This window comes from Symsagittifera roscoffensis, chromosome 3 (assembly GCF_963678635.1).
Source record: "Symsagittifera roscoffensis chromosome 3, txSymRosc1.1, whole genome shotgun sequence".
NCBI classification, from domain to species: Eukaryota; Metazoa; Xenacoelomorpha; order Acoela; family Convolutidae; genus Symsagittifera; species Symsagittifera roscoffensis.
Window position 1 is genome coordinate 67,305,311 of NC_087064.1, and position 24,286 is coordinate 67,329,596.

At 36.4% G+C, this 24,286-nt stretch overlaps 2 protein-coding genes across 2 annotated transcripts; both read left to right on the forward strand.

Moving 5' to 3' along the window:
• The first annotated feature begins 7,361 nt into the window (after positions 1-7,361).
• On the forward strand, positions 7,362-16,840 carry LOC134842550 (serum response factor-like). The gene is made up of 5 exons (XM_063858939.1): positions 7,362-7,560; positions 7,782-8,290; positions 8,439-8,735; positions 8,807-8,863; positions 15,573-16,840. The coding sequence occupies exons 1-5, from the start codon at positions 7,374-7,376 to the stop codon at positions 16,527-16,529; spliced, it is 2,007 nt and encodes a 668-aa protein (XP_063715009.1). The 5' UTR covers positions 7,362-7,373; the 3' UTR covers positions 16,530-16,840.
• Positions 16,841-20,990: 4,150 nt separating this feature from the next.
• Positions 20,991-22,896, forward strand: LOC134842627 (stress-induced-phosphoprotein 1-like). Its single transcript, XM_063859053.1, has one exon. The coding sequence runs from the start codon at positions 21,039-21,041 to the stop codon at positions 22,710-22,712; it is 1,674 nt and encodes a 557-aa protein (XP_063715123.1). The 5' UTR covers positions 20,991-21,038; the 3' UTR covers positions 22,713-22,896.
• Positions 22,897-24,286: the final 1,390 nt, after the last annotated feature.

The following is a 24,286-nucleotide window of genomic DNA, read 5'->3' on the forward strand; positions in this document are numbered from 1 at the left end:
GTGGAAGATTTAAAATTTTAAATTTTCGATTCTCAGCAGATTATTTCTGAGAAATGCAGGAACGGCCATTTTGAACCAAAAAAGAGAAGAAAATCAGAACAAATGAAGACGCCAATAAAACAAATTGAATAGAGCAAGAGAAAAAACAAGGTCCCTTATCGTGACGATCGGACACGATTAGACACTTAGCTGGAACAGACATGAAGAAAAGTGGCTTCAGTGGGACAGCCTGAGCGGATCCGTATCCTCCTGTGCCACAAGATTGAGGAGATAACTGCATTATCTCAGGGGGAAAACGGAGGTGGAGGACTGGTGCCCAGGGACTGCGTGAATTATCAAACTACTTTCTTGCTGCTGTGATGCCCTGAATAGTAGAATTACGATGTATTTCAGAGCATGAGTAGCTAGAGAGAGGAAAGGTGAATCCAGATCCAATGGATTTAGTGTATAACTGCCACTAAAAACACAAAATATTGGATCTCGAGCCGGGTTTTTAATAGTAGTCATGTAGTCTGGGGATCCGAGACCCAGCTATGTTATTTTTGCATGTAAATGAAAGCTGATCAAAAGTCGTTTGACTGATGGCCTAAAAATGGTAACTTTTTACTTAGCCCTACACCGACCAGAAAACTAACTGGCTAGTTCTAAATGGTGAAACACGAGTAGAATTAAGGTAGCTGGCTCCTGTCAGTCGTCATTAGGTGCTTTTGCTACGCTCCGTCACTATATAGTGTTTGGGCGAAGGTTACATATAACCAAGAAAAGTTGTGTGGCTTACTTTTGCTTAACAAAATTAATTTTCATTTTGCAATTAAAGTGTTCGTTTTTTTTATAGGGAACTGGCTATTACAGAGACAGTTAAAAGTTTCTAAAGGTTTTTCAGAAGGTCGCCAGTCGTTTCAGGATCTAGTTGTACTTTTGGTCGGTAAGTAATTCCGAGCTAGTGTTACAAATGCTATGGTTAATAATATTACGTATCAAATCTTATAGAGCGACTAAGAATCTTGGTTTATGACAACTCCTTCCCAAAACTGAGAGATTACCAGAGGCCAACCAATAGCCTAATTGTTGTGATAAAGTTATTAAATAGTGTGTTTTATATAAAGATGTCTCAAATCTTGTGTGGAAGGCCTCCAAAGTCACAATAGGAGAATTCGATAGTATTTCCGTTTCCTTTCTTATATGTTTTCTTCTCTTTCGCACGACTGTTGTTTGTGAGGTTTTCAGCTGTTATGTGTTTGACACGTTGTCCTCGTCAAAATGGCCAATTTTCGTGTTTCTGAGAAATATTCATGTCCCAATCGAAAGATTTAAAAACTAAAAATCTGGAATATTCTGAGCCTCTTTTTCATCTTAACCTAGTAATAAGGACGGTTATCGTCGTTTTCAGCCTGCACTGGAAAGTTTTGCTGTGCCTTCTGAGGGATTGGTGCATCTCCGATGGTTAGGATGATTTTCTCTACTGAACAAAAACAATAGTAATAGAGTACCGACCCTTATCTTAGGAAAGACCTTGTGGTCTGGGGATGAAGAATAAAAAGACGCAACCATGAGCTCAATTTTTCTGCATGAGCAGTCCAGTCAATTTTTTTTGCTCTAATACTGCATTTGCGGTTCGGCCGATAGCCTTTAAGAAGTAACGATTTTGTCGACCCGATGTTACGAAGACCATAGGAATTGGCTATGGCAGAGACAGTTAAAAGCACCCAAAGTTTTTTTAGAAGCTAGCCAGTCGTTTTAGAATCAAGTTTTACTTTCGGTCGGTATGTATTTCTGGGGATAAAGAGACGCAGCCTTGAGCTCACTATTTTTGTAAGAGCGTTTCGGTCGATATTTTGCTCTATTTTCGCATGAGCGGTTCGGTTAATATTTTTGCACTAATTTTGCATATGCGGTTCGGCCGATAGTTAAAGTAGTAACAATTTTGTCAACCCGATGTAGAGGATTTTCTGATGTTCGAGCGTGGGCTCTGAAATATGGGTGCAATGAAATATATCCACACCTACCTTTCTTATATATCAATTTTTTAAGTACAATTTTTTCCAACTGGACTCAAAAGATCGATGTTACCCCAATATTCAAAAAAACTACCAAGATTTAGCAGAGTACTATAGACCAATCTCAATAACAGGTGCACTCTCTAAAGTTTTTGCGAAACTACTATACAAAGAAATTAATGAATACTTATTTTCTAATAACCTGCTCAGCAACACCCAATTTGGTTTTAGAACCTCATATTCAACGATGTGCACCATCCTTTATTGCACTGAGATCTTCTGCAAATCAATGGTTGAAAACAGTTCTGTTGCTGTATCTTTATAAGATCTATCATAGCTTTCGATCCTATCAACCACGAAAATTCAAAGAACTCATTCCTAAAACTGAGAGATTACCAGAGGCCAACCAATAGCCTAATTGTTGTGATAAAATTCTTAAAAAGTGAGTTTTATATAATGATGTCTCAAATCTTGTGTGGAAGGCCTTCAATGGGAGGTTTTTAGAAAAAAATGTTTTATGACAACGACGATCCGAACAACGGCAAAATGCTAGTCAAAGAAAAAGTTTTGTATTTGAAATACAAAGAAGAATTGAACGACGCTGGAAACACGAAAGTTGTCAACTGCAAAACAAACAACTCCCACTGTAGCCGTTTGTATCAACCACGCCAAAAGAATGGTTAATACTTTTTAGTATTGGTTTTCCAAAGGTCATTCAATAGTAAAACAAGTCCCGAAGTTTTTACCAAAGGTACCCTTAGGTACCACCGGTGAGAACATGTGTCCCTGTCCTATTTCTTCAAAGGTGCCCTTAGAAACGAAATGAAAAACACCACCAATGAAATGAAAAACCAAAGGTTGAAATGAAAACCACCACCATAATGGCGGAAAATACATGCAAAACTTGCAATAGCAATATAAATGCAAGAGACCAATCTTTTGATTTTCTAACATAGGGATTTAGAATGCATCTGACAGCAAAGTTCAACAAACTTAGTAAAAACGCATTGTCAGGTATAAAGGAATTGAGCAAGAACATACTTTACTGTGTTACACGTGCGTTTCGGCATACCAACAAGATTAGATAAAGTCACTACTGGCAAAACCAGACCCAGTAAAGGAGGAGAAACTTGACAAAAAAGGAAAATGAGATGAAAGAACTTAAGGAGACAGTCTCGGAAATTAAAAACATAATATCAAAACCAGCAAAACAACCAGAAATAAAACCAAATCAAAAAATATCAAACTTAACCACATCGGATTGAAACAAAAAAAAACCAGACATTAGGAATAAGGATTAGAGGAGTAAAAGAGAGCGATGACAAGGATCCTAGAAAGCGCCAACAACACGACTTCTGCGAAGTACAAAAATCCTGACTCATATGGAGGTTGAATGAAAGTTCAACGAATGGATTAGACTAGGGCAAAGAGGTAATGATCGTGACAGAATGATAATTCCTAAACTGCCAAATTTATGGCTGAAATGGTTGGTCTCATCATCAGCACGATAACAGAAAAACTATGGAGCTCCAGTATTCATAGCAAGGAAATAACAAACGAAGAAGCCGCGATAGAAAACGAAATTTTTAAAGAAAAGAAGAGAATTTATAGATCAGGGGCGAAATAAGAAAAACCTTAGTCTAAGGGATGGCAAGCCATACAAAAGAGATGGAAACCAATGGATAGTGATATCGCCTAAATCTGAAACAACAGACAACAATTGACTAAGACAAAAAGTTATTCTCCTACTAAATAATGTCAGAAGCATCTTAGAATATTCTAGAAGAACTCTCGTCCCGAATGCCATCCAATCTAAAAACATCTACGATATCATTTGTCTAACAGAGACATGGTTAACTGAAAATGTGACGACAGGAGCAATATTTCTTGACAAATTTAACATCCATAGGACTGACAGGCAAAGAGTTAGCGGCAAATCAATATTTCTTGACAAATTTAACATCCATAGGATTGACAGGCAAAGAGTTAGCGGCAAATCATAACGTCAGAAGCATCTTAGAATATTCTAGAAGAACTCTCGTCCCGAATGCCATCCAATGCCATCCAATAATGTCAGAAGCATCTTAGAATATTCTAGAAGAACTCTCGTCCCGAATGCCAGCCAATCTAAAAACATCTGCGATATCATTTGTCTAACAGAGACATGGTTAACGGAAAATGTGACGACAGGAGCAATATTTCTTGACAAATTTAACATCCATAGGATTGACAGGCAAAGAGTTAGCGGCAAATCAAAATACGGAGGTGTTAGAATTGCGATAAACCACGAAATACCTCACTACTGCATACTCTCAACTTTCAAGGACTGCCTAATAGTCAAGCTCTTGATCGAAAACCCCGTCATTATAGCTTGCATATACTGTGCCCCCAAAGGAAGCAAATACCGCTGGTCGTCAAAAGCCCTACTGAGTTTTCTGTGTTTTATTAGGCAAAAACAAATAGAATTAAGTGTAAGAAACGTGATGATTACTGGAGACATCAACTTTGCTCAAACGGACTGGTTGACCCTAATCTCCTCTGATGAAGACGAACAGGACTTCCTGGTTGCTCTTGCAGATTTTAACTTCGAACAAATGATAACGGGAAAAGAAAAAGTACAACTAGACGTAAAACTCTGCAACAACCCAGTTTGCTAAGTCTCGTGGAAAAAGACAATAGACTCACATCCCTTTGTAAAACGGATCATCCTCCTTACAACGCAAAACTCAACCTAATTTTAAAAAATAATTACATCAGAGAAAACGAAAAAAATGACCGTAATTTTTTCCAGGGATTATCATTCTTGAAAGCAAACTGGGAAGAAATAAATCAATACATCAATGAAAACCCATTTAACCCATACTGCTACAGCAAAGTTGATCTAATGACTGAACTGTGGTACACTTGGCTACTTAACATAATCGAAAAGCACATACCCAGGAAAAAAACATCGAAGTTCTCTGGCACCTTGGGTAACATCTGAAACATCAAATCTCATCAAAATTATAGATACAATGCGCTGAAAATGTGAAAAAAAACCTGACCGAATGTCAGTTAGACAAACCGAAAACAATTGAAAAACACTTCGAGTTAAACTTCAGAGAAGTCAAAAGAGCATACGAAGAAAACTTATTTGTTGATGGTAGCTTCTCAAAATTGCAAAATTATTTTAGAGGTATTCGGAAAACAGATACAATCCCAGGTGAAACCTACCTAAATGATCAAAGAGCTACATCTAATATCGATAGAACCTATTTGTTTAACAAATACTTTCAGTCAGTTTTTAGCCACTCTCTCTTTGTAGGCAAGAATAACCCATCTCATGAATGTAAAACAGCTCTTCTCTATTTTATCATAATGGAAATAGAAAAAATTCTCGAAAACTTGGATATCAACAAAACCAAAGGACCTGATAACCTAGGAGACATTCTTTCGAAAAAAAACTAAACTGTTCTATCTCTAAATCTTTCTTTCTTCTTTTTAACACAATTTCTAAGAAATGTGTTTTTCCATCAACATGGAAAATAACCGAAATTATTCCTATCTTCAAAGAGGGAGACAAACAACTTGTCTCAAACTACCGGCCAATAAGTCTGCTAACGCTTATCTCAAAGGTGTTAGAAAAATTAATTTTCGATAAATTGATTTCATCAGTAAAATTTAGCATCACAAACTCACAACACGACTTCCGACAAAAACGATCTACTGTTACAAACCTCATTGAGTATCTCCATGAGGTATATAGTTACTATGATAATATCGAAACAAATTATCTGGCTTGCCTCTACCTAGGTTTCCAAAAGGCTTTCGACAAGATGAACCACGCAATGATAATTGAAAAAATTAGGAGCTTTGGTTTCACGGGACAATGTTTAAAGCTACTAAAAATTTATCCAACAGATAGAAAACGAACCGTTCGCATTGGAGAAGCAGCATCCGAGCCCTTACCAGTACACAGTGGTGTGCCTCAGGGGTAAATTCTCGGGCCTTTGATGTTTATTCTCTATATAAATGACTTACCAGATTGTGCCATGTCAGCCAATTTTGGCTACGCAGACGATTACAAAATTGTTTGCAATGACCCATCAATTTTAAATATCGATGCGAAGAGAAGTTGGAGTTGGTGTGTAAAGATTTTTTATGCCAGTAAATGTGTTAAAAACAAAAATTCTCATTGTGAAGGGAAATGCAAAAGTTGAAGTAAATGGAACTGTTCTCGAAGAAACAGCAGAAATTAAAGATTTAGGTCTTATAATCACTAGCACATAATAATGGACTGAAAATGCTACAAATAGTTCTGCCAAAGCTCTGAAGGCATTGCGCTCTGTGAAAAGAAACATCTCCAAATTAACAAATCAGGCCAAGAAATTAAAATCATGCAAATCATATGTTGCACCTATTGTAAGTTATGGCTCATCATTATTGAAACCCTCAAAAAGAGATCTTAAAATAATTGAAAAAAAGAAAGCAACAGCATGGATGTTGAATCCAACTCAAGAATACAAAGATCGATTGATTTCCCTACATATCCTTCCTCTGTCACTTTATCATGAACTACACATTCCACTGCCACTGCACAAAATCCCAATTGAAAAAACTGAGCTACAATGGAAAAACTTCATAAGTGTTAAGGAAAAAGGACAAACAAGATATGAGAGTATAAAAAAATACGAAAGCAAACAATTTCTACTGCAAAAATCAGAATCTGATTTTTTCCTGAGAGCCTGCAATATTACGAACGCCTTGAATGAACACCTCAAATTCGATATCATCTAGCACGAAAACATAAAAGAACTAATAACGAATGTTTTCTGGAGATATTTTAAAGAGAAAATATTTCTGGAGATATTTCTGTGTTCAAGTTGTCTGGCGTGACCACACTTTTAAACAAGCTTTTGAATGGGACTCACCACAAACGGCGGGACCATCCTTCTAAACGAGTACCTTTTACTCTTGACCCCCTGCGAGCTTTCGTTGAGGAACTTGAAAATGCGTAAAAATCTTTAGCCAATCCATAGTTCCTTCTCTTCGCGTTTGTACAATATATCTCCCTTTCTTTTGTTTTTTTCTTTGTTTAGTTGATGTTTTGTGCTGTTTTTCTGATATATCGTGTTTCAGTACATGCTCAGCAAACTAAAACAAGAACTCTGGACCTCTTGCGACTCTGGGAACTAGAAAATAGTATTGCGCAAGTTGTTGACAAAAAAAATTTGGAACCAGACTATCAATTGTTGATGGATGTTTGAAATGGTAGACCCATTCCACCCATTGTGTTTCTTATTCTTAAAGTATTATTCAAAATTCAGCGTAGACATTGTTTGCATTAACTTTCTTTGTTGACTGAACACCATATTTGGTGATGGTTTCAGATGTATCATGTCCAACAAGAGGTTTTGTGGATTAATAAATACGCCTAAAACCGCGACCAACGACGAAAAGCATTTCTTTGGATCACAGAATACTCCCTTGTTTGATATTCCCACTTTCAATTTTCAACCGACATCAGAGGAGCAACTATCGAAGCAGCAGAGCTTTGCAGCCAAAGACGTAGATTTCCTGAAAGGTAACAACCATGTGTTTTTGTTGATGTTTATCCTGACACGATCTGCTGTCTTTAATAGCAACATGGTCTTTGAGTAACCAAATTGACAGAACATGTTACCAATGAACAGAAGCTTCTTCGGAATAATTTTTACGAGCAAAGTAGGTGGAAATTTTGAAGAGGTTTAATGATTTCTGTGACTGATTTCAGGTTTTGGTAACACTGTTAATTTGTGAATATAGATGGGCAACGAATCCACAGTAGGCGCAACTCAGTCTCAGACAGCGAACAATTAGATGACTACTCTGGTGCCCCTCTGAAGTTAGCGGACCCACTCGAACACAGAGTCAAACGCCGACATCACTCAGGCGGAAGTCACTTAAGTGAAGTGTCTCCAAGACAGCCCATAGTTGCGACTGTAGAGCTGAAAACAGATTACGACCCCGATGAACTCATTGACTCGCTAGAGAGCGTGGCCAAGTCAATAGATCATAATCCGACAGCCAACGGAAGTTTGTTTCCCAGTAAAAGTTTATTTGACGAGAATGATGATGATGTTAATAGTGTAGATTTTGACCATTGTATCGACAACGATGAAACCGAAACTATACCCGATGGCACGTCGGTTGTGGAAGAAAAAGCGAAAGGAAAAAAGACTAGAGGAAGAGTTAAAATTAACATTGAGTTAATCAAAGACAAGGAAAGACGGTCGACTACGTTTAGCAAGAGAAAAAACGGCATCCTAAAGAAGGCAAGATTTAAAAAAAGGATATGTTCTCATTAGCGACAAAATAAATGGTTTGGTAACTAGTTAAACGTTGTACCAGGCTCTGTTTTGTGGCTTCATAAATATTGCAGAGGTAAATAGTTTTGAAAGAAGTGTGAAAATGTCTTTTCAGGCGCGAGAGCTCGCAGTGCTAACAGGGGCCCAGGTAATGTTACTAATTGCTAGCGAAACAGGACATGTTTACTCATACGCCACTGAGAAGTTAAGACCCATAATCCAGGGATCGGAAGGCGAACAGTTAGTGCTGAGCTGTCTGAAAACACCTAAAGATGCAGAAAAAGGAATGGGCTCTAAGCCTATCAAAATGGAGGTGATTCCTTGTGGCTCTCAGCAAACAAACACGGAAACAGTCAATGGGAATTTGAATTCTTTCAAACCGAAACTAGAAGATTTTTCAATACCAAAGAATGTAAGTCCCGTTGATGTAATTTACATGAGAGTATAAAATATGTTCAGAGTGATAATTTCTTAGTTGTTTAGAATCGCAAACGAAAGTTGGACGAGCTGCGAGAAATGCGAAATGATGCAAATAAATCGGTTGGTTCAGATTTATTCTAATTAATTGCCAAAGATATTCGTTTCTCCTATTGAAAATTCCTTGTTAATAGTTAAATACTTAACATAACAGTCACACTTGCTAGCGAAAACTGGCTCCTAAGTTGTTTCGGTGAAAAAAAATAGATTTTCAAAAGTTGCGGATGCGCATGGCATATGCGAATGTAATAGCTCATGACATTTTGAAGTTAAAAAAAATCGGTGATATAAACTGATAGTGTTACATTTGGAGCTCATGCAAGACAATGTGAAACTTAGCAACATTCAGTGCACTCTTTTTGTATAGAGAATTGCAAAAGGCTGGTACAGACGTAATTTATTAAAAAGATCAAATGAACTATTTCGGACAATTTTCTCATGCAAAATCTAAATTTTCAGATAAATTATATTTCAAGGTTGTCTCAAATTGAAATTTGCGTGAACTCATTACTTGAGTTCATTGACTCTTTTCAACTGTCTGTTGGCTATGTTTTATACTTTGAATTAAAACCAGACGAGATAGGAGCAGGGTGAATTATCTTACAGTTTTTCGAAATTCAAATGAGTCTAGATTAATGATTTTTTTTTCAATTCAACTTTTGTTCATATAGTAATCGCTCTTGGATTATGGTCCTTGCTCTTTTTGCTGCTTCACATAGTTCATGCCGTCGATTTCTCGTTTTTGGTTTTTAGCGTCTCTTCATGTTATTTTTATCTGGTCTTGTCGGGAGCTTATCTCGTTAGGAGCTTACTGTTATGTATCTTTTTATCCTCAGTTTTCAGTGTTTTACACTAGCGTCAGCTTAATGTATTTTTACGAACCGTCTTTTTTTCTAACCCAAGTCGCAATTATTGGTGCCACGTGGGTTTTCTACCTTAATATATCTCGCAATTTTTTTAAAATGCAAATTCTACACAATTTGGCTTTATGCTTTCCGATATCGTTTATTTGTATTCGGCGCCACTTTTGCTGAATGTCATTGGCAATTTATTAGCATATGTAGCTGCTTTATTTTGATAAAAATTTGTCGATGCTTAAGAGTGCGTGGCTGAGTGTTAGTGCGTAAGGCTCAAAATCTCTATATTGCAGTATGTCGCAGATTGAGTTTTTACTAATTCGAGGGCTGTTTCTATGTTTTCTTATTGTACTTTCTACAGCTGCTTTTTGTCGTGTTCTCGCAAGTGTAGAGTACGACAAAAAGCAGCTCTAGAAAGTGCAATAGGAAAAAAAATAGAAATAATCCTCGAATAAGCAAAGCTTTTGAGTTTCATGCACTAACTACGTAGTAAACGCGCGCTTAACCACTGACGAATACTAGTCACGAATGAAAGAGCTGCACATGCTAATAAATTGCCCAAGTCATTCAGCGAAAGTGGCACCCAAAACAAAAAGACAGAATTTTGCGAGTTAGTAAATTGAGCAAACTGAAGGCATCCACACTAACTTTAAATTTAACAAATAGCAAAACATAAAGCCACATTATTACACCGAAGACTTTAGTCAAGGTGTTATGGTATCGTGTAACGGGTTTTTTTTTAATGTTGTCTGTTGTCAAGTGTCGACAAATAACGTCCACAGTTATCAATTATCATGTGGGCTGGACTATATCGCGCTATGTCACGTGATTGCGTATGTTTGTTTCTTTATTTGTTCATCTTTATTTATTTAATTATCTGTTCTTCTATTTATTTAATTATGTTTAGTTTGCTTATATTTATTTATAATTTATGTATGTACATATTTATTTTTGTTTATTTTTATCACGTGTTTTGTTTATTTATTTAATGATTCTTTCTTTCATTTAGTTTTGCTTTTATTATTTCTGCGTGTGTATTTATTTAATTTTTAGTTCTCGAACTGTTATTTTATGATCTATGTCAATATATCAAAATTTTAGTGTATACATGTGTTATTACGATTTTTAGTTCTCGAACTGTTATTTCATGATCTTTGTCAATATATCAAAATTTTATTGTATACATGTGTTAGTACCATTTTTAGTTCTCGAACTGTTATTCCATGATCTTTGTCAATATAGCAAAATTTTGGTGTATACATGTGTTAGTACGATTTTTAGCTCTAGAACTGTTATTCCATGATCTTTGTCAATATAGCAAAAATTTGACGTATACATGTGTTAGTACGATTTTTAGCTCTCGAACTGTTATTTCATGATCTTTGCCAATATAGCAAAATTTTGGTGTATACATGTGTTCGTACGAGTTTTAGCTCACGAACTGTTATTTCAGGCCCTTTGTCAATATAGTAAACTTTTGGTGTATACATGTGTTAGTACGATTTTTAGTTCTAGAAGTGTTATTTTATGATCTTCGTTGATATATCAAAAATTTAACCTATACATGTGTTAGTACGATTTTTAGTTCTAGAACTGTTATTTCAGGCTCTTTCTCGATATAGCAAAATTTTGGTGTATACATGTATTAGTACGATTTTTTGTTCTAGAACTGTTATTCTTCAATTATTAGTTGTTCAAGTTGTTTGGTTTTTGCTTCAGTTTCTATGCCTTCGGTGTATTGCGCGTAGCGCCTATGTTGTTTAATATATGCATTTCAAAAAATGCGAGGTATATTGAGTTAAAAATTTCTGAAATCGAGTTGTTATTATGTTGCGTGAAACAAGTAGCTTCTTGTGACTGTGATTGTGCCCCAAAAAGCGGTGAACGTGCGCAAAAAACTTGCGACTTAAGTTATGCATCAAACACTATCGAAAACAAGACAAAAGCAGCTTTATAAAGTACAAGAAAAAGAAAAGTATTAATAAGCCTCAAAATAGCAAAATTTCGGTTACGTATTGGATTCGAACCTGCCACCTTGAGACCAAGAGTCACACACACATTGACCAATCAGTCACGCATCTTATTAGTCCATAAAAGATAGAAAATAAACACTAGCCAAAAAAAGCAGAGAACAAGTGCTAATGCAATTCACATTGCTACAGTGAAATATCCAAATAAGCGAACACTTTTAATAAACACTTTTATTTGCAAGATGGATTTGAAAAAAAAAGAAAGATAGAAAAAAAAACATTAGCCAGAAATAAAGCAGAGAACAGATGCTATGTAAATTACACTGCTGCATTGAAGTTTCCAAATAAGTGAACACTTTTATTTGCAAGTTAGGTTAGAAAGAAACAGAAGGTTCGTAATAACAACTTAAGCTGACGCTAGTGTTTGTTTTTTGAATTGTAAAACTTAAGAAAATTATTTATTTTGCTTGTTTCAAGTTTTCCAAAGCGCCGCTTTGCCTCGGTGTTTCATCTTCCATTTTTGAAAGCTTCGTCCAAAAACGCTGTTTTTTTTTAATTCAAATATGGGTGACCAAATTATGATGTGACGGAAATTTTTGATATTCCCTGGCCAGTAAATTGCTTTAACTTATACATAGTAGAGCAATCAAGAATTCTGAGACATACGAAAATTCTTTTGACTTTTTTGCTATAATAGTTGCGTGACTGTGTTTTCTAAACTGCGTATAAGTTTTTCTCTTTATTGTACTTAGAATTGGTTAGTGGCTTCTTCTGCAGCTTCCTGGAAACATGAAAAATTCATGGTTTCTTTTTCATGAAATTGTAATATTTTGTCTGAGACTGGTAGTCAGTGATCTTCTTTTTTTCCACGGTAACAATTAATTGATTTAATGTCAAGTAGGGCGTATCGCAATTGGCGATTTAAGTTCAAAAGTTAAAGGGAATTTATATTTTTCCGAAAGTTCTCCAAGCTGCTGATAAATCCTCTGTATTGTGAATGAATTTATGTAAAAGTGCCTAGGTATTCAGTGAAGGCGGAATAATGTGAATTCAGACACCTTTAAAAAAGAACAAAACGGACAAAGTCCGAGGAATGTTTCAAGAGTAGCACCAAATTTATATAAAAAATCATTTTAAATGCTTTTTAAAAAAACAGTCAAGATTCAATCTTGGTTATCGCCGAAAGTCGGCTCCAACCAGGTCGTCGACTTCAACAGTAAAAGTTTCGCGCACACACGCGGCTGTTCCACGCTGTACAGCAATGCCAAGTCTCTGCCGCAAGATAATTCGTTCAGTGATTAGTTTTTCAGGTCGAGTTCATTGTCGGTGTTTTTTTTTCAGAAAAAAAACTTAAAGTTTTGTTTTTCGACTTTTGTTTCGACTATTGAAAATGGGGAGGAACCTTGTATTCACGTTTGTTTTAATTTTTTTTTCTTTTTTTTTGTTTTATACTCAGTTTCAGCTGCCACAAATAATCATCAGAGGAAAATTAATGATATATCGTTTTGAAATTCTTTCAGTCGTGATTCGAACGACCTTAAAGTATTTTCAAAAATCTTTATCGGCGTCGAGAAAAACCGGTTTGAAATTTTAGATTTTTCGTCTAGTTTCGAGTGAGCTAGCAGGCTTACAATAAACTATTTTGATAGCTTGAAAGCCTACAAATACTTAATATGACTTTTAAAGTTCAGTTTTGTTCTACTGTTGTTGTTGATTTTTTGAGTATTAAGCGCCTTTTTGGAAACAAAAACCTCAAAAAACTGCAAAAAAGTTTTATAAACTGAATGTTTTTCGATTTTTTGTTTTTCGACTTATTTTCATTTAAAAATTGTTTTCCAGTTTGCTTATTTTACTATAACTGTCAAAGGTCTAGTTTTTTTTGTTTTCATCCTTCTATCTCGACACGCAGAAAAAACTATTATAGTTTGAAAAAAGTTTTTTGCACAGTAACCGGCTATCCTCGTTTACTTTATTCCAATATCTCTTGGCTATGTTTTCTCTTTTGAAAAAAAAACAAGTGTTGCAAAGCTCTGCTTTGCCACTGCGTGTAAATAAAATTAGTTCCATATCTTATTAATGTTTATTTTTGACAATTTCTTGGTTTCATTGTAATCATGTACATTTTTTCAATGTCTTTTGGCTGGGTTTTATTTTTCGGCTTATTATTTGTCTGCCTATGTTTTGTCGGCTTAGTTGCCTCATCTAAGAATTGTTTATTTTAGCTGCGAACAATTCTCACTGCATTTGCTTTTAGCATTTAAAAATCCTGACGAACTTGCTTCTCGCATTGGTTTTAATTTTACCAGCTCAATTTGTTTTCTTTTGTTTTCATTTTTGTTTTCATTTTTTGTTTTCATTTTTTTTGTATAATTTATCGACAATAAATTTCGGCTTGATTAATATCGACTTAGTAGCCTCTTATTGCGCGTGTGTGTGCTCTGAGGGTAAAAAGGACTTAAGGTCTTTTTAAGTTTAGAATTTTTTGAATTTTTTTTGGCCTGAAGGGTTGTTGCTCAGGTATTTTTGTCTTTGTTACCGCTTGGCAATAAAATTCAACTCCAATCACATATCCGGCGCATCATGCGTCCATCTGTTTAGTTTTTTCGACTTGGTTCTCGTAACTCGATGGTTCATCTTTATTCCAAATTGTTTTAACCCCCACCCCCCCCCTTGCTTGAGACGACAAAGCCTGGAATGCTATTCCTTTGAGACCTGTTTTCTTTTGCAAATAGAAAGTGTTGGCTAATTTTGATTGTCTGTTTGCTTTTTTTGTCTGCTTAGCTCCACAGAAAGGACTGTTTTTTTTTAAAAAAACACTTGCCTTCTTTATAGCGTTCTCAAAGCTCTTTGTAGAGTTTTTAATGGTGCAGGCAGTTTTGTTCAGGATATTTTGGGCCTTTGTTGCAGTTTTTATCGACAGTTTTTTTCCGTATATTTTTAATTATAGTCATTCATATTTGTATCGCAATTGGCGCGACGCTCAGCTTCTCCTCTGTGTTAAGATTTCCTTAGCGGAAGAAAGAATGATGCTCTTATTTTTAAGAGTAATGAACGTGGTGAGTACTCTATAGGTCTTGCTGATTTTTTGTTTGTTTTTCTTTTCAGGAAAAAACCTTAGAATTAGTTCACCCTCAATTTTGATTTTTTTTTGCGGTTTGACTTGTGATTTATTTTAAAGTTCAATGCGTTTATATTGTTGAAAGGAAGGCAAACTCCACCATCGAACAGCAAAACTGTAAAGGTCACGAAAAACGTCATCGACTTCTAATTTCGAAAATGGAAATTAGTTATCAGATTTCCCAGTGAAATAAAAGTTTTACCTAAATATCCAGTTTTCTCAAATTGTGTTGATTGGGTGTAAAAAAGTGTCCATTATATATTGTTCTTCAAATTGAATGCGCTTTAAGGCCATCTATTTTTTTGTTCGAAATTCTGTAGTTGAAGATTTTTGAAAAGACCATTTTTTTCAGTTTCCTTGCATTCATTACCCTTTTCCAACGGTCAGTTGGCTATGTTCTCAAATTGGGTTAGTTTCATCGTTAGAAATTAACTATTTTTCATAAAAGATTATTTAAGTGAAAAGAGCTCTAAAATTGATTCATTGTTTCGAAACTCAAAGATTGAAAAAATGTTTAAAATGAGTATACTTTACAATAAGTTTCCCTGAGTTCAATTACACGTTTCCAAGTGTCTAATGGCTATGTTTTTGCGATAAAGTCACAACTGAAAGGGCTTATTTATAATGTCACATCAGATCAAGACATTTTTTAGATTACCTAAAATTGTATGGCAAAAAGTTTGCTCTGGGCCATAGTTCTTTCGCACTTCATGAAGTGGTCATAGTGCTTATGAACACTTAGATTATCCAAGTTTGATATACAAGTCTGATTTGAAAGATATGTGATTAATTGCGTTTGAATTTTTGTGTATTACGCCTTTATTTAGGTGCCTCTACCCAATTCGTATCAGCAAATATTGCACCAACCTGTGAATGACCTAGTCCAGCATAACTTCCTGGCCCAGTCCCAACAGAGCAGCAATTCACAACACTTGTCTTCCAACAATAATCCACAAAACAGTATCTCCATCCAGCAGATGAATCAAAACAACCTACTTCTACGCTCAGATCAGAAACAGAACTCAAACAACAATGCACAACAGTATACAACAATCCTAGCCCCGCCTCAAAGGGTGTCATCAAGTACGCCTCAAATATTTCTGACAAATCAACCGACTGCCATCTCACATCACGGGTTAGTGCGCGATTCGGACCATCATATCCAGACTTACCCTACAGCTGCCGGTATCCTAGACTCATCGCTGTTAGCTCGAAACGGAACCATACAACGTACGACTGAAGCGGACTCAAACATAATCCAGGCATTCATGAACAACTCCTTGCTGCAACCAGTGAGTCATAATCAACAAAGCGGAGTGACTAATATTGTTATGTCCTCATCGCAAAGACATGTGGCCCCACAACAGCGTTACATCTTCGCACCGTCATCGTCATCCGAATTATCTGCAGGTGCTCAGACAGTTGTCAATCTCACATCCGTACCCACTGTTCACGCCGTGCACTCCAACTCGGGACAATTTCCGAGAATCAAAGAGGAGTTCCAGGCGCAACAGCAAATCGTATCATATGCAAACTCCGCAGTATCTGGACATCCCTCCTTGGCGTCATCGTCAGTCGGGGGAGGAGGTTTGATCTCCCTGCGACCAGTACATATTGACCCGTCAGTTGCGAATCTAGTGTCATCGCACAGTCATGGCGCAACTACAGTCAGTATTCCGGCAACCCATCTCCAGGTATTGAACCAGTCCCAACCGCCCAGAATCAGATCTGTGCCTCCTGTCAGCAACAGTCGCGATGGACGTCTGTCTCCCACTAGGACTTAAAAGGAACGAGCTTATTTTCGAGGCTTTCGAGAAAATTTTCATAAGAGACAAGCAGAACATCTGATACGTAAGGAATTTGTAACGAACGTCGCAGATAGGTTGAAATAAGATTTGAAGCCTTTGAACTAATTTAGATGCTATAAAAAATCAGATGTATCTCGTTGTCTACCGTCGAAGAGCCGTTGAAGGGTCATTTCATCAATGTTATCATAGCATCGAAGATCTTAAATGTCTCTCAGAACTAATCAATCGTTTGCTAATCTAATCCTTTATACTTTAAATCCTAAATAGTTTTTATTTTCTTATATGCAGAGCATTTTCTTTCTAAGTTTAGTTTGAACCAAGCATATCGGAACATCGATTTTATTTGTATTTTGTTTTATACTATTTTTCGTTCCTTTTAAAAGACTTGCTCACTTTTAAATTACATCAAAATTAGTAGTGACTTTAATTGATATTAAATGTATGTTTGTGCGAACTGAAAAAGTCCCAGCAGACCTATTAAATCCGTTTTGAAATAAAGAGGTGTTTAATCGATCATTGTTCAACAAAATTTGAGGCCATAAATCTATTAATTTTTTTGAAATGGAAGAAAGTCATTTTGTTTGAGCTCAATTTTGGTTAGTTTTTGAAGATGAGCCGATCGAATGTCAGCCATTCTTCTTCCCCTTTTTTGATTTTTTCTTAAAATTTCGTAAATTTGTTGAGCTTGATACCGATTTTTTCCAAATTCGATATTATTTTTAAACTGATGATGTTTTTGTGAGATGAAGGGGGGAGCGAATGGATTAGCCAGTTGATATTATTCCTGCTACCAGCCAGTTTCGCTTAAGTGAATAAATAACTTTTCTATTTGTTAAAGTAGACCTTATATATGCTGCCTTTCTCTATATTTCCATTACTGTTTCACTTTTCTATATTATAGTTCAAAGGCAACTTTAATTTTCTGTAAATTGACAACACTGCATTAACTGTATAATTATTTAAATTGACCAATTCAAAATTGAATATATTTGACAGACATCGTTTTATTGACAAAATACGGTTAGATAAAGCGGAATGTTCATGTTTTTTTATGCCTTAACTTATCTTTACGCTTGCGATTATGTTTAATTTTTGATCTTGTAACGGGATTGAAGTATTTGATGCCATAGGACGAAAAGTTATTTCGACTTGTTTGAAAACACTTGCAAAAGCGTCATTTTAAGATTGGGAGTTTTGGATTTTTTCCCCGCTTAAAAATGCCATCAAAATTTTTATCGGTGCAGGTAATTTAGTCCAAGATTTTGCGGATTTTTGTTTTTGGTTTAAAAAATTGCAAATGATTTATTCAGCTTTTCTAGTTTTTGTTCCGACTTTCGATACGAAAGTAACGGAATATTTGTGCTCGGGGTGGGTTTTTTTTTTTCTTCAGACAAATTTCGACTTTTTAACTAGCCATTTTTGACGGAACTTTTTTACATCATTCGAAAGGTATTGTTGTTCTGAGCTCAAATTTGAAAAGATATTCTACCTGTGATCATTTTTCGTAAAGTTACGGGGGTTTAAAGATTGCCATTTTGGTGAATTTGGGACAATGAACGCGCGATATACTTCGCGCTATTACCGCGTTAGCGGAGAGTTAATCCGTCTTAGAAATCGTTCCAAATTGGGTAAAAGAAGCTTGTTTGCCATAATTGGTTTGTTACAAGGAGCGAAATCTATCCTTTTGTACTTTATATGGATTTTTTTTTTCGTTTTGTTTTATTTCATTGAATTTTTCAATGTTATTACTGCTCCATAAACCTTAAAAGGCAGTCGGAACATTCAGGGCTTCGCCCTGATACGAGCAGTCTTGTTGATGTTTGGGTTCATTTTGCCCGTGATTATAGTTTTTAAGCGTCAATGAACGTAGTGAAGACTATCATAAGTTGTGTTGATTTTCGTTCGTGAAAAGTTTCAATAGTTGTTCGCCTTTAACTGGACCAGTTTTTGCACATGCGAGCTAGCGAGCGTGGTGTCAGATTATGAAATTCCAAACCCACTAGCAAAAGTGATCATTTTGGTACCTTTTTTGTTGCATATTGGCAGTTTAAAGGCACGTTTTCTCCAATTTTTTTTAAGTGAATGTTTGTATTCTGTAAGCTTCATTGGCACAGGTCTGTACGACAGTCGACTTTAGAGCTTGGGATGTTTTGATGAGGGAGATTTGAATCCTGTAGAGGTTACTGGTTTTTCAAAACTCATCATACTTTTTTTGCCTTTTATCTCTTTTTGATCCTTTTAAAGCTACTTCTTGGCGTTTTTTCGCTTGTGTTTGCGAAGTGCAGCTTCGCCTCTGTGTCTCAATTTGGGTTAGTATTATCATAAGAAATGTTACCATAGCTTTATGGTGGTATATTTTCAATGCGAACTTCGAAAGTTGAAAGTTTAAAAAGTCAATAGTTTTTCTTATCTCTTTTGATTTCCTCGACATTTTTCCAGCTGCCGGTTGGCTATGTTAAACAGCGCATAAAGGCGTAAATACAATGTATGAGGCTTCACAGAGATGTGTAGTTAATTGGATTATCGGTAGGTGCTTTTCGGAAAATTCGTGTATGCTGTTTATTTTTCGGCTCCAATTAAATCGGTCTTTTTTCCGAGATGTGATTATGTTCCAGGTAATTGAGCTTAAGTTGGCTTTAGTTTTATCTAAGTTTTTGACAATTGTATGCGAAACCAACAAGTTCGGAAAATTGAGTTGGTGGTTAAAATTTTTCCGGCTGAAATACCGTCAGCTGTTTACTCTTTGGCTAAATTTCCCAGTATAAGCTTGAATAAGGATAACTGTTTGAATTCAATTTTGCTGCGCATTCAAAATTCCAGTTACTAACAATCTTATCTGCAAAGGTTGTGGTGGTAAAGTTTTTATCCAGGGTATATGACAATGAATGTGATTGTTTTTAGTTTTTCTTTATAATTTTGTTTTGCCATACAAATGTAATTTGTTTCGTATATCTGCACCATAGTCACTCATTTCTGTATCGCAAGTAGGTAGGTATATTGTTTGATTTTAAAAAATAATTGGTTTCAGTAGTGGTTTAGACATACGATCGAACAAAGCGCCTACACACATGGAAAATACGATGTAAAATTGAATTAAAATCGAAAAGAAACAAATAGTTTTTATTTATGACGTAGACGTCATTTATGAATTTTTTAATCTAAGAGAAATTTCGGTCAACAATGGACCCTTTGGGCGATGAAGACTTCGATTCCCTAGCGGATAAACGGTCTTTTTATTGTTAATGAAAGAAGTGAATTTTTATCCATTTCGGTCGTCTGGTTTTTTGTGTATTCTGTTTCAGAAAAAAGCCTTAATTGGCTTGAGCAATTTTTAACATTTATGTGAATTTCTTTGTTCTTTTGAATATAAAATGCACTTTCGAAAGTGAATTGAAAACGTCTTACACGTGGTGGTGAAAATTTTAGTAGCAATGGCGTCAATCTAACTTTGATTATTGGATTTAGTTTTTAGAGTTCGCAATGGTTTTTGTTCCGACTTTCGTTACGCAAGTAACAGAATATTTGTGCTCTGGTTGGGTTTTTTCTTCAATCTAATTTTTAACTACCCATTTTTGACGGAATTTTTTTTGTATCACTCAAAAAGTATTGTTGTCCTCAGCTTAAATTTGAAAAGATATTTCACCTGTGATCATTTTTAGTAAAGTTATGGGGGTTTAAAGATTGTGATTATGGCCAATTTGGGACAATTAACGCGCGATATATTCCGGGCTATTAACACGTAAGCGGAGATTTAATCCGTCTTAGAAATCGATCCAAATTGGTTGAAGGAAGCTTATTTGCAATAATTGATTTGTCAATAGGAGCGAAATCTATCACTTTGTACTTTTTATGGCGTGTGGGGGGATGATTTTCACAAAAATCTCAAATTTTATTTTTTTTATTAAATTTAATTTTTTCTTGTTATTACGGCTCCATAGACAGTCGGAACATTCAGGGCTTCGCCCTGATACGAACAGTCTTGTCTCAATTTGAGTTAGAGTTATCGGACTAGTGTCAATCACCAAGTGTCTTCAAGTTCAAATAGTTATGCAATTGAAATTATGAAACTCGGTAAATTGGAATTTTTAAAAGAAATTTGTAGTTCGTTTTTGATTTCCTTTAATAAGAGTTTAATAACATACATCCACCTTGGTGGCGATTTTTGGCCATGCAGCTTCATTTTTGGTGATTCGGCTGATAATTTTGATTGAAGTTGACCCAATTGAACAATGTCCCCCTTTATAGACCAAGTGAAAAATCTGCCCCTAACATTAAATGAGAAATTCAATCAGTAATGCTTGCGTGTACTATGCATAAGTCTGATTGGCTGAAAGTTTTTACTTTTAACGAAGTAAACAATCTCCCTCTTAAATTAATTCAGGGGTAGATTGTTCATGTGGTCTTTGAGTTTTAGTCTGATGTAATCTTGTTGGTTTCAGATCCTGTGTTTATTTCACTCTCTTCTTCGCTCTTCGCTGACCGAAGATGTCAACCGCGGACGAACTGAAAGCACTCGGCAACAAAGCCCTCCAGAGCGAGAACTATGACGAGGCCATCAAACACTACTCGGAAGCGATCGCTATTGACCCCTCGAACCACGTGCTGTACAGCAACCGGTCGGCCGCATACGCGAAACAGGGAAAGTACGAAGAGGCTCTTAAAGATGGCGAACAATGTGTGACCCTTAATAAATCGTGGGGTAAGGGTTATTCGCGAAAAGCGGCAGCCTTGGCTTACTTGGACAAAATTGAGGAGGCGGAAGCGTGTTATAATGAAGGCTTGAAAGTGGATCCAGAGAACCAAGCTCTTAAAGACGGCCTGGCGGAGGTTCGAAGCAAGAAGCAAAGAAGCTTCAACCCATTTGCCAGTCCAGAAGCAATTGGGAAGTTGCGAGCTGACCCCACTACCCGCGAATACCTCAATGACCCTTCTTTTATGCAGATGTTGGGGATGGCGCAATCGAACCCACAGTTAATGACGTCACTGATGCAAAGCGATCCCAGATTCATGAAGGCTCTGGGAGTCATTTTGGGAATTAATATCTCCGACATGAGTGCGGCAGGGGACGATGATTCGGAAATGGATACCGCTGAGCCGACTGTGTTTTCGGCCAAACCTCAAACGGCTTCCAAGTCAGAGCCAGCTAAGAAAACTCCACCTGCACCTGAAAAACCAAAAATGACACCCGCCGACGAAGAAAAAGAGAAGGGAAATGCTGCCTACAAGTCGAAAGACTTCGAAACTGCTCTGCAACATTACGACAAAGCCATTGAACTTGATAACACTAATATGAGCTATGTGCTGAACAAAGCCGCTGTTTATTTTGAAATGGGAGACTACTCGAAATGCATTGAGATGGCCTCGAAATCTATTGAAATTGGTCGCGAGAATCGTGCTGAGTTCAAACAAATCGCAAAGGGATATTGTAGAATGGGAAATGCTTACCTGAAACAAAAGGATTACAAAGCCGCTTTGGAGAATTTTGAGAGCTCTCTTTCTGAGTTCAGGGATCCTCAAATTGTACAAAAGTGCAAACAGGTTGAAAATTTGATTAAAGAGCAGGAGCGTAAGGCTTACATTGACCCTGTGAAATCAGAAGAAGCCAGACAACAGGGAAATGAGCTCTTCCAGAAAGGAAACTACCCTGACGCGATTAAGATGTACGATGAGGCTATAAATAGGAACCCGGAAGATCCGAAGACCTACTGCAACAGAGCTGCTTGCTACATCAAGGTAGGAGAGTTCTCGCTAGCGGATCGAGATTGCGACGAGACTCTGAAACGCGATCCGAAGTTCATGAAAGCGTACCTGCGAAAAGCTCAGTCTTGGAAAACGAGAGATCTCGACAAAGCTGCTGACATTTTGCGATCAGCTCAGAGTATTGAACCAGATAACAAGGAAGTGGCGGACGCCTTGCTTGACATCAAAGACATGAAAGCGTCTCGTATGATGAATACGGGTAATCTAACGGAAGAGGAAATCAAGGCAAGGGCTATGCAGGACCCAGCTGTACAGGAGATTCTTGCCGACCCTGGAATCCGAATGATTCTCAACCAAATGCAAGAGGATCCTAAGGCGCTTGCCGATCATTTGAAGAATCCGGTGATTGCGAAGAAGATAGAAAAGTTGATGGAATCTGGAATTTTGCAGATGCGATGATGAAGATGAGTTATTATATTTTTCGCAGATAGCGGAGCTTTATCGTTTTTATTATTCTTATACGAATTAATGACTGTTGCTTACATGCTTGCGTTACTGAGTTTTGGCGGCGTGTAAGACAAGCCACCTGATCCGGCTGAATATTTTGCAGATGCTGGTTCGGTTGCAAAGTTAATTTAATGTACTCAACATTACTTTTTATTCGTTAAGACCATTAGGATTTTTCGAGTTATTATTTTCGAGATCAGTTACTCGTTTCGCGCGAAGAGGCGAGTTAAGTGTAGATCTGTGAAAGAGTTTAAAAATTGGTTGAGAATAACAATGGTATTTTCAAGTGTAAATAAGCTAAATTAGTTCCTACTTTATTAGGTTTTGTGATTTTTTGTTAAAAAACAGAAAAGACGCTTAAAAAGAGAAAAAATTACTTGAGAAGTTGTTTTGATTTTTTATTCTTGCGATAAGCAAGGATAATGCAATTGGGTACTAGAAATTTTTCTCGTAAACAGCTTTGATCAAAGCACTGATCACCTGGACTCATTCATCTACTGGGCCTTTTAAGGATTTAAAATAGCCGGACTAGTAGAAATTTGCTTTTTATGTTCATAGTAATTTCGTCATTGTCTTTTCGTTTTAATAGGTTCCGGTTTATTTTATATCGACTTAGTGGCTTCTTATTGCGCGGTTTGATGACCCAACAAAATGTTTGCGTGTGTGTGTACTTAGTGGAAGCGGGACTGAAAGTTTTTTTTAAATAAATTTGAAGTTTCTTGAATGTTTTTGGCTTGAAGGGTTTCTGAAGAGTTTTAGGCTACTCGGAGCATCTGGCGTAGAGATAACAGAACTGATTGAGACGGCAAAGGCTTGTGTTTCGGCCAGGACCTGTTTTTTTTGCAAACTAGAATTGTTACGTCCCATAGCCCGACTTTTGTTAAAGACTCAGCTTTCTTCCAAGTTGCTGTAACACCCATGCGTGAGACGTCAGAAATCGAGTTAGATGTCAGTCGAGACCTTTTTTTTGCAAAGTGTAGATTTTTGTCTAGTTAAGATTATTGTCTCTGCGTTTTTTGGCTTAGTTCCGCGGAAACTGCTTTTTTACGCTTGCGATTAGCCAGCGTTATCAAATCGAATGTAGACTGTTTTCGGGTTAAAACTAGTAGCTTAACAAAATCAGTTGAATCCATTATGATGCTGACATGCTGAATTTCATGAAAATTCAAATTTAACCACTGGGTTTCACTAGTTACTAAAGGGTAGTTTCAGGGTGAACTTGAAATTTTTGAAAGTTTTATTTTTGAAAAATCAGTTTTTTTCGGCTCAATTGCTGTCTGCTTATAGATTTTTGGCCTTGTTGCGTCTTTGTAATCTTTTTTTTGAGACACTTTGAAAATTTAATCACTTTTTGCGAAATTTTTTTTTTTCAAAACTCCTTCTTGAGAAAAACTAAAACCCGTTTTTCTAAAAAACGGTATCCATAGAAAGACCGCCCTCAGTCTTTTGTGCGTACTCCATACTCTCCTGGTCTCGTTTTGCTCACCCCTTTCTCTACAAACTTCGCAAAATCTGTGAGGCGGTTT